The 17,959-nt window shown below is 34.8% G+C and overlaps 1 protein-coding gene across 2 annotated transcripts; it reads left to right on the top strand.

Annotated features, from left to right (window-relative positions):
* The first annotated feature begins 403 nt into the window (after positions 1–403).
* On the top strand, positions 404–17,065 carry LOC128999655 (UDP-glycosyltransferase UGT5-like). 2 transcript variants are annotated; one of them, XM_054426271.1, is made up of 6 exons: positions 404–657; positions 8,940–9,187; positions 11,314–11,906; positions 13,754–13,973; positions 15,099–15,318; positions 15,818–17,065. In XM_054426271.1, the coding sequence occupies exons 2-6, from the start codon at positions 8,950–8,952 to the stop codon at positions 16,128–16,130; spliced, it is 1,584 nt and encodes a 527-aa protein (XP_054282246.1). In that variant the 5' UTR covers positions 404–657; positions 8,940–8,949; the 3' UTR covers positions 16,131–17,065. The 2 variants fall into 2 exon arrangements, with proteins under 2 accessions (XP_054282246.1, XP_054282245.1); XM_054426270.1 differs by having other exon boundaries at positions 407–657; positions 8,943–9,187.
* Positions 17,066–17,959: the final 894 nt, after the last annotated feature.

The following is a 17,959-nucleotide window of genomic DNA, read 5'->3' as shown; positions in this document are numbered from 1 at the left end:
TTTATATGATGTGCTGTGCTGATAAATAATTATCAAGTATTATGTAATTCAATAAATAAACATCATTGGGAAAGATACATATGCCATCTTTAGGGATCGTAGAGTTTTAAAATTAAGAAAGATGGCTGTTAGGATAAAATAAAAAAATAAAGACTATTTATTTTATCTGCTTCTTGAGATTTTATTTACTGTTTGGATAAAGTTATTTCATAAATTTTCAGATCTACGATAAATGTTTTGAATTTATATTAACATATTTACAGAAAAAACTATTGTTATAACTACTACAGTTTGAATAATCACTAGTTTTTACCTATAGACTTTAAACTGTAGAAAAAATTACAGACATTATAAAATTGGTAGAAATCTTTTTAAAACATGATAATTATTATCATTCACTCACATATACCCAATACTGCAAATAGTACCCAATAGTAGTTCAAAACCACTCAAATAACTAAGCGACTAAGGTTATTTGCATTAGTTTTCTATGTGCTAACTGTGGAGTATAGTCAGTGAAAATGTTGACAACAGGAATGACTTGATGATTTTGTTGAGCTATAGATAAGTGGCATGATATAACCCACTTGACAGAGTTACATATGAAGTGCTATTAATGTAGTTCCTGTGTGGCCGTCTAGTTTGGATATTTTACTGGTGAGTTGCTTCTAAATTACTTGTTATATTTAGTAATCATAGGACTACTTTGTATTTATATTTCTTTTAGAGAATTTCCCATATAGGGAATAAGCTATTACCGTAGTACTCATGGTAAGACCTGGACGCGGGACCGATTTTTTTTTCGTTTTGAGGTCCCTAGAGGCCAAAAACACCATCCGTTCAAATTTATATATATATATATATATATATGTGTCCGTCAGCACGATAACTCGAGCAAAAATGATCCGATTTTGATGAAATTTGGTACAAACGTGTAAACATACGTTTATTCGAACGAGTTTGCAAAACAGCATGATCAGACCATGGGAACGGGGGTTTATGGGGGGTTTTATGGGGTAAAAAAAGGTTTTTCCCATTTTTGACCCAAAAAACATAAAATTTAGCAATTTCTTTCCAAACCATTTTGTAGAGCTTAAAAAAAAATAATTTAGTATATTGAAGTGTTATTATGCGCCTAATGGTTACGGAGAAAATTACAAAAAATTGTAAATTTAAAATTTCCATGTTATTCTTATGGAGAATAAGTAAACTGTTGTAGTTTGCTTGTTTGTGAACATATTTTGATCAAATTTGGAAATTGTTTTTATTTCTTACTAACTATTCACATTTTACAAAAAAAAAAAAAACAGTTTTACCCTCCCTGATGCAGCAAACCTAAGTACTTGTTAAACTAATTCTATTTAAATCAAGAATAAATGTTATATTTTTAAGTAGACATTTCAGTGTAAATCCAATCAGTCAAATGGAAATTCGCTTAGTCTGCAGGTTTGCAGGGGTATTTATACTTTTAAAGGTGGTTTTTCCCCATCCCAAGTGATTTAAAAGAGTCATTGGGTTTTTTGAGTGTCATGCAATCCATCCTAGAACTGAATGCCCAGACAGGGAAGAATCTAAAAGATCATAAAATTCATTAAAAATATGGATTCCACTTTTAAGTGGCGGCTAGCTTTGAAATTTCTTTCTCAACTCCCTGTATTTATGAACTTTTTTAGAATTAAGATGCAATTTTAAGACTAACTTACTCCTTGCATTTCCACTCCAAGCTTGCTCGTTTAGGAGCTTGCTCGTTTCTACTAGATGTGTAGAATGTTCACAGCAAGTCACTTTTTCCAGATTGTAACACACTGAAGCACTAGAAAGAAATTATAAGAATAAACATGGTGTCCAATAAAACAAGTGTAATTCATATTTTTTATGTCATAAGATAATAGTTATAGTTCTCAATGGTTTCTAAGATATTAATCAATCAATCAATCAATCTTTATTTGCCATAAGGATACATTTACATATCATTGACAAAGTCTATTTGCAGTTTTCAAACCAAGTCTTAAAATAAACATACTATTGAATATTACAATTAACATTCAACTCCATTCACATTCTTAACTGAAATTAAAACCAAACTAAAGGACAATTTCTCCCAGTTTAAAATAATCATCCAGACTATAAAAAGGGTTCTGAAGTAGATAATTATAAAACATAGCCTTAAATTTGTTAATTGAATGAAAATTTAGATTATTTTTTACTGAATTATATACTTTAATTGATAAAATTATGTGGCAATTACTAGTTTTACTAAGACGATGGGATTCTAACAGCGCAGTATTTTTAAAACGAGTGTTGTGACTGTGATTATTAAATTGAAGATATTCAGGGTTTTTTAATATATAAACAATCAGATCATAAATGAACAAATTAACTGCAGTTTGAATTTGCAGATCTATAAAAAGAGGTTTGCAATGATCAGGGTGCATCCCAGTCATAGCTCTTAAAGCCCTTTTTTGGAGAATCAAAATTTCTTTTATTCTACCACTACCACCCCAAAGCACCAATCCGTATCTCATGATTGACTGGAAGTACGCAAAATAGGCTGTCCTTACATATTTCTTAGGAACCTGATTTACAAGACGATCTAAAAGATGCACCACACGAGACAATCTTGAAGATAAATAATCTATGTGAGCATTCCATGTGAGTTGATTATCAATTTGAAGGCCCAAAAATTTTACAGCTGTGCTATTATTTAGATCACTCATAGTGGGGATTTGTTTTAGTGTAAAAATCATGTTTTGGGTTTTTTCTTCATTAAGCAAAAAACCATTCGCATTAAACCAATTTGATGCTTTTAGCTTTGTTTCATGGACAAGATTTTTTAGTTAGTTTAGATAGTTTAGTTAATTTTAATGGTGGCACAGTTCAGCTGTCACCCTGTATACAGGGTGTTTCATGGGAACCCTGACACATTTTAGGAAATGGATTAAAACTATAAAAAATGTTCTATAAGCATAAGTCCTAAACTCACTGGTTTTCTATTTACTGTATACGTAAATAGTTATTTGTATAGCTAGTAGGCTAATACTTTGCTGCACACTAGAGAAATGTTTGCGCACAAGCCATAGTCGAGTGTGGAAAGTTTCTGGAGTGCAGCAAAGGCAGTTTGCACTTGTGTTACACATTATATTTTTCCTTCAGTTACTATAAATCATATAACTAATTAGTCTTTCAAACACAACTCGTTATTAGGTTAGGTTAAATCCAAACATTGAACAAAATGGGAAACGTTGCACCAGCTGATCATAGTTGTAATATCTTTAAGTGTTGCTGTTGAGGTTAAATCTGTGGACCTTATTTAAATTATAATACTTGACTCTTCAAATAAACAATACTTTATTTTATAACTTTAAAACAGAACACTTACAAACTTGTACAACTCATAAGCACATAAATTGTTTTCTCCAACTAGGAAGTTGCTATGCCAACATAACAACAACTTTTATAAACATATGAAACAGTCTTTAGTTAAACATAGAATAATAATTGAGTTAGTGTATTATATTTTTATATATTTTTATATTGCTTCAACACCCTCCCTCAATATAAAAATATATTGTCTTCTTACAAACAGTTTTAAACAACACTCATCTTATTTCTGAATGTCTGGAACTTTGGTTTACACAGAGCTTTTGTTAATATATCCGCCAATTGGTTTTCAGAATTAATGTACTTTAAAACAACACTTCCCTTTTTGACAACTTCCCTTAAAAAATGATATTTGACATCAATGTGTTTAAGTCTTTTGTTTTCTAGACTTCCTGCAACAGCTATTGCTGATTGATTATCTTCATGGATGGTCACAGCTTCACTGGTTGATACATTTAGATCTTCTAGCAGATGTTTGAGACATTGGGATTCTGTTATTGCCAAACTAAGTGCAATATATTCTGCTTCGGTTGAGGATAACGCCACTGAAACTTGCTTCTTTGATGTCCAGGATACAACACAGTCAGATAGTAGAAACAAATAGCCAGATGTAGATTTACGATCAGTTAAATCGCCTGCCCAATCAGCATCCGCAAAACCTTCCAATATAATGTTTCCACTTTTATTCTTATAGAAGGTTAAACTCTTGTCAATTGTACCTTTGACATATCGTAAAACTCGTTTTAAAGCAGTCCACAATTCTTCGCTTGCATTACTTTGGAAGCGACTTAGAAACGAAATCGGATAGCAAAGATCAGGTCTTGTCCCAATCATTGCAAACATCAAACAACCTATTAGTTTACGGCACTTGTGTTCTAGTTCTTTGTCACACACTGAATTGTTCAAATTTATTTTAAGATTAGGATCCATTGGAGTAGAGACTGGTTTGCAATCCTGCATACCAAATTTTTGTAGCACTTGTTTTAAATAAGCTGTTTGATTCAACGTTGTTACTCCGGTTGTCAAATCATGATCAATCTTTATTCCCAGGTAAGTTGAAACTTGACCCATATCCTTCATTTTGAAATAATGACTCAGTTTTGATTTGAATTTCAAAATTTCATTTTCACAGGATCCCACTATTATTAGATCATCCACATACAGTAATACATACAGTTTATTTTCATAAGTCAGTCTTGTGTACAGACAATAGTCACTATTAGACCTTGAGAAACCTTCTTTTGTCATTATTTCAGTGAACTTTTCATTCCAATTTTTGGGAGATTTCTTCAAACCGTAGATTGTCTTGTTTAGTTTTAAAACAGTAGTTTTACTTTCAATATGTTCAATTCCAGGAGGTACAGATAAATATACATCTTCTGTCATGTCACCGTGTAAAAATGCACCTGTCACATCCATTTGGTGTACTGGTAAACTCTGTTGATTAGCTACAGCCATTAATACTCGCAATGTTGTCATCTTAGCGACTGGAGCATAGGTTTCAGTTGTATCGAAAGATCCTTGTTGTTGAAATCCACGAGCAACAAGTCTTGCTTTATATTGTACTGGTTGACCATCATCATTTTTCTTTAACTTAAACACCCATTTAGCATCTATGGTTGAAATATTTCCAGGATCTTCAACTTCAGTCCACGTATTGTGCTCTTTTAGATTATTAATCTCTTGCTTAATTGCTTCTTTCCATTTATCTGCATCTTCACGATTCATTGCACTTTCATATGAATCAGGTTCATCTCCTTCTACGGAAGTCATAAAATTAACTTCATAGTTATCTAATTTTACAGGTCTTCTTAGTTGGTTTCGGTTTCTTAGTTTCATATTAGTTGTATTTTCTTCTATATTTACATTTTCTTCAAGCTCTTGATTGTCTTCTACAGGACCTAGGTCTTCTTCACATTCATTTTCACTTTGGTCTACTTCATCATTATGTAATACATCAAGTCGATAATCTGTATCTTCTGTTTCTTTCAGGGACGATACAGCGTCAGTTTTAGTCTTCATTGTATTTTCAACAGGCTCATGGAATATAACATTGCAGCTGATTTCAACCTTGTTTTCTTCAGGAATGTATATACGGTAGCCTTTAGTAGTTTCACAGTATCCAACAAACAAACCTTTCTTAGATTTTTGATCCCATTTCTTACGTTTTTGTTTTGGCACATGAATATATGCATCACATCCAAAAACCTTCAGTGATTTGATGTCAAAGTCTCTGCCCATCCACAACTGATATGGTGTACTGTCCTTTACACTACTCTTCCCAACTCGGTTTAGGACGTATACAGCTGTGTTGATTGCCTCTGCCCAAAACTTCTTATTTAGTCCTTTTGCTGACATCATAGCCCTAGCAGAATTAACTATGGTTTGCATTTCTCTTTCAATAGAACCATTTTGTTCAGGACAATAGGGAGCTGACTTCTCATGCTTGATACCTAAACTTGACAACATATCTTCAACTTCTCTATTTACAAACTCAGTTCCACAATCCGTTCGTAGCACTTTGAATGTTTTTCCTATTTGATTTTCAACATGACGAATTAACTCTTTTAATTTGCCAAATACCTCATCTTTTGTCTTTAGAAAGTAAACAAATCGATAGTGTGAAAAATCATCTTTTAGCAACAAAAAATACTTGGAACCACCAATAGAATTTTCTTCCATTGGTCCGCAAAGATCTGCATGAATTATCTGTCCAATTTCTGTTGACTTGTTTGGACTAGTCTTAAAACTTGAGCGTTTCTGTTTAGCAAGGACACACGGTTCACAAAAGAATTCTTCATTAGGTTTATTTATAACCTTAACGTTACTTGCCTCCAGTATTTCTTTTACTTGACGACAATTTTGATGAGCCATTTTTTCATGCCATAACTTTAGACTGTTATCTTCACTTAATTGTACATAAGCAGGTACAGACTTATTGTCAAATGAAAATTGCATCTTATACAGTTTTCCATAACGTTTAGCCACAGCAGAAACTTCATTGTCTTTGTTCATGATTTTAGCTTCATTTTTATTTGTGCTCATAAAATATCCCTTATCTAGTGTTGAGCTCACAGAGAAGAGATTAACTTTCATTTCCGGTACATATAACACATCTTTTAGAGTTACAGAAATTTTATCTTCATTACTTATTACTGACTTCAACTTAATATCACCAATACCTTCAGCTTTGGACATTTTTCCATCACCAAAAATTACAAAACGGTCTTCTTTGAGTAATTTAAAAGTTTCAAACAATTCCTTATTACAACATAGGTGTTCTGATGCTCCTGTATCAAGAAACCAATCTTCAAAAGTGTTGTAATCTAAATCAGTAAAATCTGTTGAACTTAAGCCTAATACTGTAAAAGCTTCAGATTTTCTAGATGAATCACTTTTACCACTTTTGCTCCTTTGATTTTGCTCAGCCTTGAACCTATAGCAGTTTTTCTTAATATGTCCAGTCTTGTTACAAAAATGACATTTTATTTCTGACATATCTCTTCCTGCAGACTTCAATTTAAAACACTGAGATTTAACATGACCTATCTTACCACATTCAAAACATTTAGGTGTAGACCTACTTTTATTTAAAAATTGCCCACTCTTCAAACTACCTGCAGCAAATGCAGAACTAGCTTCATTATCCAAGTCACTAGTTTTGGATTCAATTCGTTCTTCCTCTACAAGTAGTCTAGCAGTTAAGTTACTTAAAGTTTTACTCTCAGTTGGGACAGATTCCCAAGCGCTTACAAAATGTGCATAATTCGTAGGAAGGGACATAATTACTTTCGTTATTACCATATTTTCTGAAATAACTTCACCTAACTGTTTAATCTGATTGACAATCTCTTCAACTCTCGATAAGTACTGAGATACAGTTTCATTACTATTAAATTTTAAACTAAAAAACTTCTGTTGAAGAAGGTGCAGACTCAACTCACTTTTCCTTTCATATACTGTTAAAAGTTTAGACCAGATTTCAGAAGAGTTTTTACACATTAACACATGGGATATGGCATTTTCACCAAGTCTAGAAACTATTATGTCTTGGGCTCTACAATCTTTACTATTATACTCAGCAAGGAGTTTATCATACTTATCATCACCTTCTTCAGGCATTTTCTCATCATTTACTACTACATTGTACAAGCCTTTTGCTTTCAAGGTTACTGTGGTTTGAAACTTCCAAATGTTCCAATTGTCGTTGGACAATTTAACACAATTAGGAGTAGCCTCCATTACTGACATTTAATCAAGCATAAACGTTGGTTTAGCAAGAAATCAAACATGCAACATGCATTTCTCTATATTTCACAACCACAAACCTTCATTTCAATATACTTAGTAGGCTGTTAGTCCTACAGTACATGACCTGACATTTTCATCAATTTAAATTAAAATATTGCTTACCAATCAGTGTCTGGGCCCATAACCTGTTGAGGTTAAATCTGTGGACCTTATTTAAATTATAATACTTGACTCTTCAAATAAACAATACTTTATTTTATAACTTTAAAACAGAACACTTACAAACTTGTACAACTCATAAGCACATAAATTGTTTTCTCCAACTAGGAAGTTGCTATGCCAACATAACAACAACTTTTATAAACATATGAAACAGTCTTTAGTTAAACATAGAATAATAATTGAGTTAGTGTATTATATTTTTATATATTTTTATATTGCTTCAACAGTTGCCAACTTATTTTCAAGTGTACAGAATTATGTGCATAATAAAAGTACGCTATTTTGTGTTGTTTGGTTGGAATACTGGTGTGCGTCAAAGTCAAAACTTTAGCCCCCCACACACTACCAGACCAGACCTACAGACCAGACCGTCTGGTCTGGAGTCTGGCACTTGTCTTATCGTGTGTGGGGCTATCTGCAGACCGATTTTCTCGGACCAGACGGTCTGCGTGTCTGATGGTTGAACCCTCAGACCACAGACGGTCTGAGGTTCCCCCACCACTATTTTTGTCTGGTCTGTGAGTGTGTAGCGCTGTCTGTCAGACGCAGACGGCCGACCATCGTGACAGTCTTCATCCATTTGTTGGAGTTCTCACCACGGTCTCTCGATTACGAATGTTAGACCGTCTGGTCTGGGAGTGTGTAGAGCCGTCCAAGACAGTCTGGTTGCAGCCAGACGGTCTGGTCTGGTAGTGTGTGGGGGGCTTTTGCTCCAAGAGTAAGGCTTTCTGTACTATAATATGTGCAAGGAAGCCGGCTTTGTCAGGTGACTGTAGGAAAAAGATTTTTGTAAAACACCAATAAACAAAACGCCAACTCCCAAAAAGTTACAAAAAATATACAATATAAAAAAATATACACCTATAAATATTGTTTAGAAAGAGCTTTAGAGATTTTACTAACAGAGAGAGTAACATAAGATACTTAGTATTTAAGTCAAATCTTAAGGATTATTTTAAAATTATTGTGAGAGTTATTTATTTTGAATGCACTACGTTATCAAATAACTTAGCAATAGCTCGATTTTGAGCAACCGGTACACTAGTAATTCAAATATGTCACTTGACTTACATTGATCACGTCAGTAGATCTACCATGAACATCGTGTTATTGCTGCTCCTGATGTCTTACGGAGGTCCTGCCATGTCAGCCAGGATCCTTGCTGTCTTGCCAATCCCTGCCAAGAGTCATCACATTCTGTTTAACTCCGTGCTGAGGACACTGGCACAGGCAGGACATCAGGTCGTCTGCTACAGCGGTCTACCAGCCGACCAGGAGGTGGCAAACCTAACTGTCATTCACATGGACAATATCCAACCAGTTGATAAATCAAGTGCGTATTTCAAAGAACAAAAATATCAGTTACAATATTTGGTTTGTATTCTGAGCTTAATTTGAATACTTTTTGAATAGGTACCCTTGAAAATATTCTTGCTGTACTTTAATACTTTTTATAGAAATGGCGACCATACAAAGTAGGTATTTTAAGCCAAGTATGTACTTAACACCTTCGCCATATCACAATGACTAGATGAGACAAACATAAAAGATACGGCTGGGCTAATTTGGACATTTATAGTTTCCTTTGTTCAGGATTTTCTACAACTACAGACATTCCATTGCTTCCAAAATGAAAATTAGCATCGCTGAATTGAGCCCCATACAGATCTTTCTGGTGTTAGTTCTGAATTATGTAGAATTTGAAACTATATGCTGTACTATGTTTCATGTCATATAAATAATCATCAAGTGTTGGAAATGGCTCATTCCCTCAATCAACTCTTTTATTGATATTATTTGCCTCCTAGATTGAAAATTGAGACTAAATAAGGGTTAAAATTACCTTTAACCCTTGACAATCCTCGTAGTTTTACCAATCACTATAGTGTCTAGGCTTAGATTTCTTAATTGTCAAATCTTTTGTCTTCTTTGTTGAACTCTCGTAATTTCTCTTATGTGTGCAGACATATACAGCTTACATGATGCCTATAAACTATACTATACTTATGTACGTAATTTACTATATGTGGAATAAATGTATTGAAAGATATATTCAAATTTTCTATTTTTAAGTGGCTTAAGTTGGTTGATTTACATGGGGTCATACTTGACTATACAAAAGTCACTGGTATTTAATAACAATTGTAACTAAATATAGCAAAACTATTTGAAAACAATTGCTTGCCTTCTGGTTATGACCTAAGATGAATTCATAAAATTTATAAATCTACATAAATAACAGATATAAGTGGACACTCAAAAGTTGGCGTTATGAAACAAACCTTAAAACAGACTAAAAATTTACAAATCACTCCCATTGTTTAAAATATTTGGTATTATTCTTTTCAATTTGTAACTTCTAATTATTAACCTTCATCAAATCAAATCAAATAGTCTTTATTTCATATTGTACATACAGTACATGGAATGGCATCAAAAACTATATCTAAAACTTAACATAAAGAAATCAAGTCTAATAGAAATTTAAAAAAAACACTAATCTTACTAATATTATAAATCTGAAAGTTTGTGAGTTTGTGTGTATGTTTGTGTGTGTGTTTGTGTGTGTGTTTGTGTGTGTGTTGCTCAATCACGCATAAACTACTGGACGGATTGGGCTGAAATTTGGCATGATGATAGCTCACATTCTCGATTAACATAAAAGCATATTCTTATCTCAAAAACCCTTTCGGGCTCCGCCCCAGTGGCTCTGTAGTTCCCCATATTAATCTTATGATTTTTCAAATTTAAAAGGAATTAATGAATCTTAACAGCTGTTTCAATTAAACAAGTTGGTTCTGTTCTATGATGTTCAATATAGCATAAAAGTTACAAGGATTACCAACAGGGTGCAGCACTATTAATTTTTTTTTTTAATTTATGACAACAGCTAATTTCCAACCAAAAGGTGAGTGAGCGTAGCGAACGAACTTCAACCTGGAGGCGAGTTAGCGTAGCGAACGAGCTAACCTGAAGGCAAGTGAGCGCAGCGAACGAGCTCCAACCTAAAGGTGAGCGTAGCGAACGAACTTCAACCAGGACGTGAATGAGCTATGCGAATACTTATGAAGCTAAACGGGGCGAAGCCCGCGGGTACAGCTAGTTTAACATATATTCTTCTAAAGAGTATAGAGGTAGTGACAACAAGTGGTACTTCAAATGTTTAATAAATTTGAAAAAAAAAATATTTTCTTTCTTAATGTGATCAGGAAGTTTGTTATAGAATTTACCTCCAGCATAGGTAGTTTTCTTTTCATATAGACTTAGTCTATGGGCAGGTGCTGCAATAGTACCCCTATTTCTTGTATTGTAGGAGTGGCATTCACCTAATAGAGGTAAGTCTGCAAAATTTTGTCTACAATATAAAATTACTTCATATATATACATGCTGTATACAGTCATTCTTGTTCATGTCATGCTGTGTGTTTTCATGTATTAATCTACCTTGTTACATTGCAGTGACCAAAGAAATGCTGGAGATGATGTTAAACTTGAGTCCAGTGGGATCTACCTCACTTTTGTGGATGAAATCTCGCTCATTTATCGAAAATATGAAAAATAAAAATCATTTTCAACAGCTTCTTAAATCCAATGAAAAGTTTGATTTGATAATTTTGGAGGCGTTTTTTTCTCAAGAATCACTTTTTGCCCTCGGTCACAAGTTCAAAGCTCCCATAATTAATCTTCAACCATTCGGAGCTTTCAGTCTTGTAAACAGAGCTAGTGGGAATTCTCTCAACCTTGCTTACATTCCTGATTTCGCTTTTCCATCCTCAAATCACATGTCCTTCTACGAGAGAACACTTAATGCTTACTCAATTTTGAGTACGCTGTTCAAATACTACTTCTATTTTATTCCCTCGCAAGATCAGTATATGAGGGAGTTGTTTAACGACTATTCGCTACCTCCCTTGTCAGAATTGATGCAGAACTGGTTGGCCTTGACTTTTTCAAATGCACATCCTTATGTTCACTATGTGCAGCCTTACACCCCCAACATCATTCCGATCGGTGGAATACATCTGGCCAAGGAGCAGAACCCACTTCCTGAGGCAAGTATTCACAACTTACTGTAGAGGTTGTAGGAATGTTATGCATAATGGTGCACCGCCCTGTAATTTTGGTCATTTCAGTAAAATTATTCAAGTGTGAAATCTAGAGGCTTCATGAAAAATAAATCTGATTAAATTTTTCTTATACGAGAGCGGTTTTTGTGTAAGGGTTGTTTTGACGTATGAATCCGTAGTTCCCTTGTACTCTGCAATGAGGCTCCTTGCCACTTACTGGCATCATTCGTGAACGGAATGAGGTATTTAGAGCTCTGTAGCTAATGTGTACGCTAGCTTACACGTGCTTTGCTATATTAAAAAAATGTTTGGATTATCGAATCTCCGACCGAGTGTGAGTCAGTGATACGTTTTTGACCACAAGAACAATATCCGATGCTGAAATTCGTCGTCAGATGACTTAAGTTTTTGACCCTAATGCAATGATAGCTGGGAAAGTACAGTAACAGACTTGGGAGTTAAAAAATTACCGTGAAAATGTTAATTTCAGAAGCGAATTGTGTTTCTGGTGGGTTAGACATCTCACAGAAGACCAGAAAGTAAAAGGTTTTCACGGCCATTTTCACTTTCCGACTCTATAACCCTCCACACTTTACCCTCACTCATTGCATTAGGGACATAGCCTTAGTGAGGTTCGATAATCCAAAAATTTTTTAAAACACACAGCGATGAATACAAGCCAGCTACAGAGCTGCAAATTGCGTACCTAATTCTTTATACAAATATTAAGTGGCGAGTAGCCTCATTGTGTCGTACAACCGACTTTGTAATTATATACAACAAAACGGCCCTTATTTAAAAAACCAATTGTACCTTCTACCTTATTGTACATCCAATTACATTATGGGTTGCTAAAAGGTTTATCCATTTATAACTTACTATTTTTTTAGTTCCTAAAAAGTTCTATAATCCCAAATCATGTGTCACACGTATCTGTAAAAGTAACTACCTACTGTAATCATAAGTTTACTACATTTAGCTGTATCAGGCTCTGAGCACAGTATGTAGTTGACTGGTGTTTGTGGTTGGACCAGTAGGCCTAAGGTATCACAGCTGGTCCAAATGTCCCAAAGTATGGTACTTCTGTCTAAGAGGATTATTAGATCAAATCCCAACTATCACATAATAAAGACAATGTGATAAAGCCTATAACAAAAAATATTTTGGCTGACTATGATCAAAATATGTAATTCATCCATAAAGAAGCAAACTGCGGAGTTATTTATTCTCCATAAGAATAACATGGGAATTTTGAATTTCAAGTTTTTTAAATGTTTCTTTATAACCATTTGACGTACAACAACACTTAAATTTATTTATTTTATTTGTTTTATTAAGCTTTAAAATGGTTTGAAAAAATGGAAAAATTTCATGTTTTGGGAGTCAAAAATGGGATAAACCAATAAACCAATTTTTATCCCCATTACTTTTGTCCAATCAAGCTGGTTTGCAAGCACGTTTGAACAATGGTAGGTTTACATATTTTACCAAATTTCATGAGAGTTGGATGATTTTTACTTGAGTCATTGTGCCTAACAGGCTTATACATGAATATGAATTTCAATGGATGCTGTTTTTGGCCACTGTGGGCATTAAAATGAAAAAGTAAATTGATCCTGGGCCTATGTATTCTTATATGGCAAATATCCTAAAAGGGTTAGGAGTCATAATTGAAAAACTCATGTATTTGTCAGAAATATAAAACCCTCCATTTAAACCCATACCGTAATTAATAATGGTCTTTTGAACAAAGAAATTGAAGGTTTACCACCTAAATTTGTCGGTAGCCTACTACATGAGTGAAAAATTGTGTTCCTAAATATATTTTCTAGGAAATGAAAAGGTTCCTGGATAAGGCATCTGAAGGAGTTGTATACTTCAGCGTTGGGTCAATAGTCCCGGACCACCTGCTTGATGAAGAATACTTCAACAACTTTCTTGCAGCTTTCAGTCGTCTGCCACAAAAAGTGTTGTGGAAAACCAAACGCAACCTTAAAAATCTGCCAAAAAATATAATGACATCGGAGTGGGTGCCCCAACAAGATGTTCTGGGTAAGTTTCTAATAAATAGGATTTCAACAAATTGCAACTTGGCTACTTAAAAAAAAAGGCTACAAAATCTTGGATTTTAAGAAATGACCTCTTTGTTATTGAATTTGTAAAAATGCTGCTGACTTTTCTGATGCGTAACCCTAATCCATCTTAAGAGCACGCTAAATGCAACTGAAGAATCATTAAACCCTCATTTGAATGATAATTAATACCAAAGACAGATTTGTTGCAGCCAAAGACAAAACAGTACTTACAGAAGTATTACTCGGTACCTATCAACAAAAATTGTTGCGGATTGGTTGGCCCTACAACTGTCTCCCATGGTTGGCCAACGATGTGTATTGGCCAACTTGCCTCCGTTGGGTCACACCACCAATTGCCAACGAAGGGCCATCAGTGCCGCATTTAGGGTACTTGCGGCCCTAGGCCAAATTACTTGAGCGGCCCCTCCCCCTGTAGTGGAAATTCCTTGCGATCGCAGAAGTAATCGTTAATATCTCCAATGCATCAAGGGGACATCATCATCGACACCTGTGATCGTTGATGAAATTGTGGATATCTCTCATAAATCAACTCAAAGCCATCATAGGTATCCGTGATGGCAACAAAATCATGAACATACCCCGCGGGCTGGAACAAAGGGACATCATCCACACTCGCGACTGCGGTGAAATCATAATCATATCCCGTGACAATCACGGGGACATCATCTTCAACGCTAGCGACCACAGCAAAATCGTGAACATCTCATTGCGTTGTTACCTTTTTCCCAGCCTCTAATTAATGAAATATTTGACAAGTTAAATTATGATGTGAAATTAACAGATTCAAGTTATTTCAAAGTTCAAGTTCAAGTTATTTGTGTGTTTTTTTTTTTTTTTAGTATGTATTAAAGTTAGTTGTTCTTGACTGTGTTTTTTATTATTTTTAGCTACCAATTGGCCAATAATTATAGTATTTAGCCGGTGGTGGTACCAATATACGTGATCCGTTTAGTGGATGCAATTAAGTTACCTTACAGACAATAAATGGCTAAGGATAATACAAGAAAAATATAGAATTGATGTAGTTTGAAAGAGCTCTTTTACCTCATCAATTGTACATGAAGAGTTCATTTGTCTGCAGCTCATCCTAACGTGAAAGTGTTCATGACTCACGGAGGGATGTTTAGTCAACATGAGGTGATCAGAGCTGGAGTCCCAGTAATCTGCACTCCTTACTTCGGCGATCAACCCATGAATGCCAAGTTCTACGAGGAGAAAGGAATTGGAGTCGTTCTGCCTTTCAAATCCTTATCAGAAGAAACAATCTTGTCAGCACTAAAAAAAGTTCTTGATGATCCCAAGTAAGTATTTTGTTTAGGGGAAATATGTATTGGGCACTTATGGGGCTAATGAGGAAGGACAGGAGCCTGCCCCCTCTCCACCACTCCCCTGATCCCCACAACTCCACTGGGCGAGGCCAGAGTGGTGGTGGGAGCCAGGAGAGCCCAGATTGACCCCTGTGCCAGGAAATATAGACATCCCAAGAACAAAACAACCTGCGCAGAAACGAAAAGATTACGTGGTTTGCGCCGGTAGGTGTAGCGTACCCTTCAAACCTGCGCGTCTTGAAATGGCCCAGGGTTCTTTTGTTTCTGGTATGTCTATAGCAATTTTTCTACTAACATCCTATTCTATAATCCAATACAAGCAATGATTGCAAAATTAATCTTGAAGTTATTTGCTTGAAGTTAATCTTGAGAAGGATTTTGTTTTGAGTTCAAAATGAGGGTTTTTAAAATGTATTAATTTGCTTTAATCATCAACAATGGTAATTTAAGTGATGCTACTGTGTGTATCCAGGTACAAGGACAACATGTTGAAGATGTCTATGATCTACCAGGACCGCCCTCTCAGTCCCAAAGACACACTCCTGTACTGGGTAGACTATGTCATGCGCCATGCTGGGGCTAAGCATCTTACACCAGCTGCAGCTGCAATGCCCTTCTATCAAGTTTATCTACTGGATGTAATTGGACTTGTTTCTATAGTACTTGTCACAACCTTAACATGCATTTATGTTATCATCAAACGGATTTTAGGAGTGTTTACCAATAATGGACAGTTGAGTAGTCAAAGCAGATTGAAAGGTGAAAGAAGTAAGAAACTGAACTAAGTTACACTTTTACAGTCCAAGTAGACCGTTGCCTTTTGGTCTTCAGAAGATGATTGTGTTGTTGAATTGGAGATGAGTTGCATCAAATCCATTATACAGGTCAAGCTACATTGCAACATCAGTTTGGTTGAATTCAGTTGAATACAACTTAGTTGAACAGTAGATTGTCTTAAAAATGGATTGCTGCAGCTTATTCAAATGTCAGCCAGTATTACTGCCAGTTCAACATAATTTTCTTTTCCCAAATTCAACCAAATTTGCATTACATTTTTGTAATGAGGACTAGATAAAAATGTGTATATTAAAAAGTTAGCAATACAAGAGTCCACAAAGTGGACTCTATTTGCTTGCATTTGCAGTTGTTTTCAATTTTTTAAGTCCCCCGGGGACGAAATATAGTGTGTTTATTGCCTCTTCTATATTTTCTATGGCATACCTGTACTTCGTTGAGGTACCGTAAGCTAGCTGATATCCTACTTATTCTACAATTAAAAATCCTGGCCTAGAGCCCTTCCTTAACAAAACTGACCAATAGTTCATGGTAGGTACCCTAGAAAATGTTTCAAAGTTTAGACTTTACCAAAAACAGGCTCAAAACTAAATTTAGACTATTTAAAGGGCTGCTGGAGTCCATTCACCCCAAATAGATAAATTATTTTCCTATTATACTTCTGGAATGTTCAGTTGTGTTTGTAAAAAGACCAATGTCTCTTATTAGTTTTAAGTCTTATATTTAACCATTACCATTACCATTAGGTGAACAATGTATCCTATCATTTATATGATGTGCTGTGCTGACATGTAATTCAATAAATAAACATCATCATGAGAAAGTTACATATTGTAATCTTTAGGGATTGTAGAGTTTTAAAATGGAGATAGTTAAGACTGTTAATGTTACGATAACATCAACAAATAAAGACTTGTTTATTTAATCTGCTTCTTGAGATTTTATTTACTGTTTTAGTTTCTTCATAAATATTCAGATCTAGGATAAATGTTTTTAATCTAAATTAATATTTTCTAAACATCTATTGTATTTAAACTACTACTGTTTGAATAACCACTATAGTTTTTACCTATAAACTTTAAACTGTAGAATAAAACAATTTTATAGACATTATTACAAAATTGGTAGAAACCTTTTTAAAACATGGTAAAAATATTATAATTCACTCACACATACACGCAATACGCCCTTCCACACCCCAACGACAACTAATTCATAATTTAATGTTGATAGTAATAAAACCACAGAACATAGAATAAATATAGAGTCCCCGCTCCTATACCTACAGTCATACCAGTAGTGAAGCCGATTTCCGCCATCTTGGTAAGAGAGTAGGGCTCGGAAATTGGAAAACACGGTGTCATTACCACTGTGTTATTCGATGCTACTTTATGAATTTGATGAAGCTACCGCTCCGAGGATACATATAGAACTATCCCCCCCTCGATATTGACCTAGGACTCTGCCCTGCAGCCTTTCAAAGTTCTGAGGTGAGAGTTTTAAAAGTAAATATTGATAGGTGGTTTAAATGGTAACAATATAATGGTTTAAATGTAAATGCAGACCGGGCCGGCCGCCATCTTGGTGCGAGAAGCCTGCTTCACTCCAGACGGCAAGTGTCGCCTCTATATTTATTCTATGCTCTGTGAACAAAACCAATCAAGTAGTAGTTGATTACATAGCTCAAGTAACTAAGCAACTATGGTAATTTGCATTAGTTTTCCATGAGCTCACCATAGAAGTGTTGTGGAATATAGTCAGTGTCAATGTTTACAACAGGAATGACGTGGATTACAAGCTATAGATACGGTAAGTGACC

This window comes from Macrosteles quadrilineatus, unplaced genomic scaffold, assembly GCF_028750875.1.
Source record: "Macrosteles quadrilineatus isolate MER2022 unplaced genomic scaffold, UCM_ALF_1.0 Scaffold_8__2_contigs__length_117827958, whole genome shotgun sequence".
Lineage (NCBI taxonomy): Eukaryota > Metazoa > Arthropoda > Insecta > Hemiptera > Cicadellidae > Macrosteles > Macrosteles quadrilineatus.
Note: the sequence above shows the minus strand (reverse complement) of the source record. Positions and strands in the feature narration are given on the sequence as shown.

What these genes read in the sequence shown, in the direction of transcription:
- LOC128999655 (XM_054426271.1), top strand. Translation starts at nt 8,950, where the DNA reads ATGAACATCGTGTTATTGCTGCTCCTGATGTCTTACGGAGGTCCTGCC. An exon ending in CCAACCAGTTGATAAATCAA is followed by an intron (nt 9,188 to 11,313) that starts GTGCGTATTTCA and finishes GTTACATTGCAG; the next exon opens with TGACCAAAGAAATGCTGGAG. An exon ending in AGCAGAACCCACTTCCTGAG is followed by an intron (nt 11,907 to 13,753) that starts GCAAGTATTCAC and finishes TATATTTTCTAG; the next exon opens with GAAATGAAAAGGTTCCTGGA.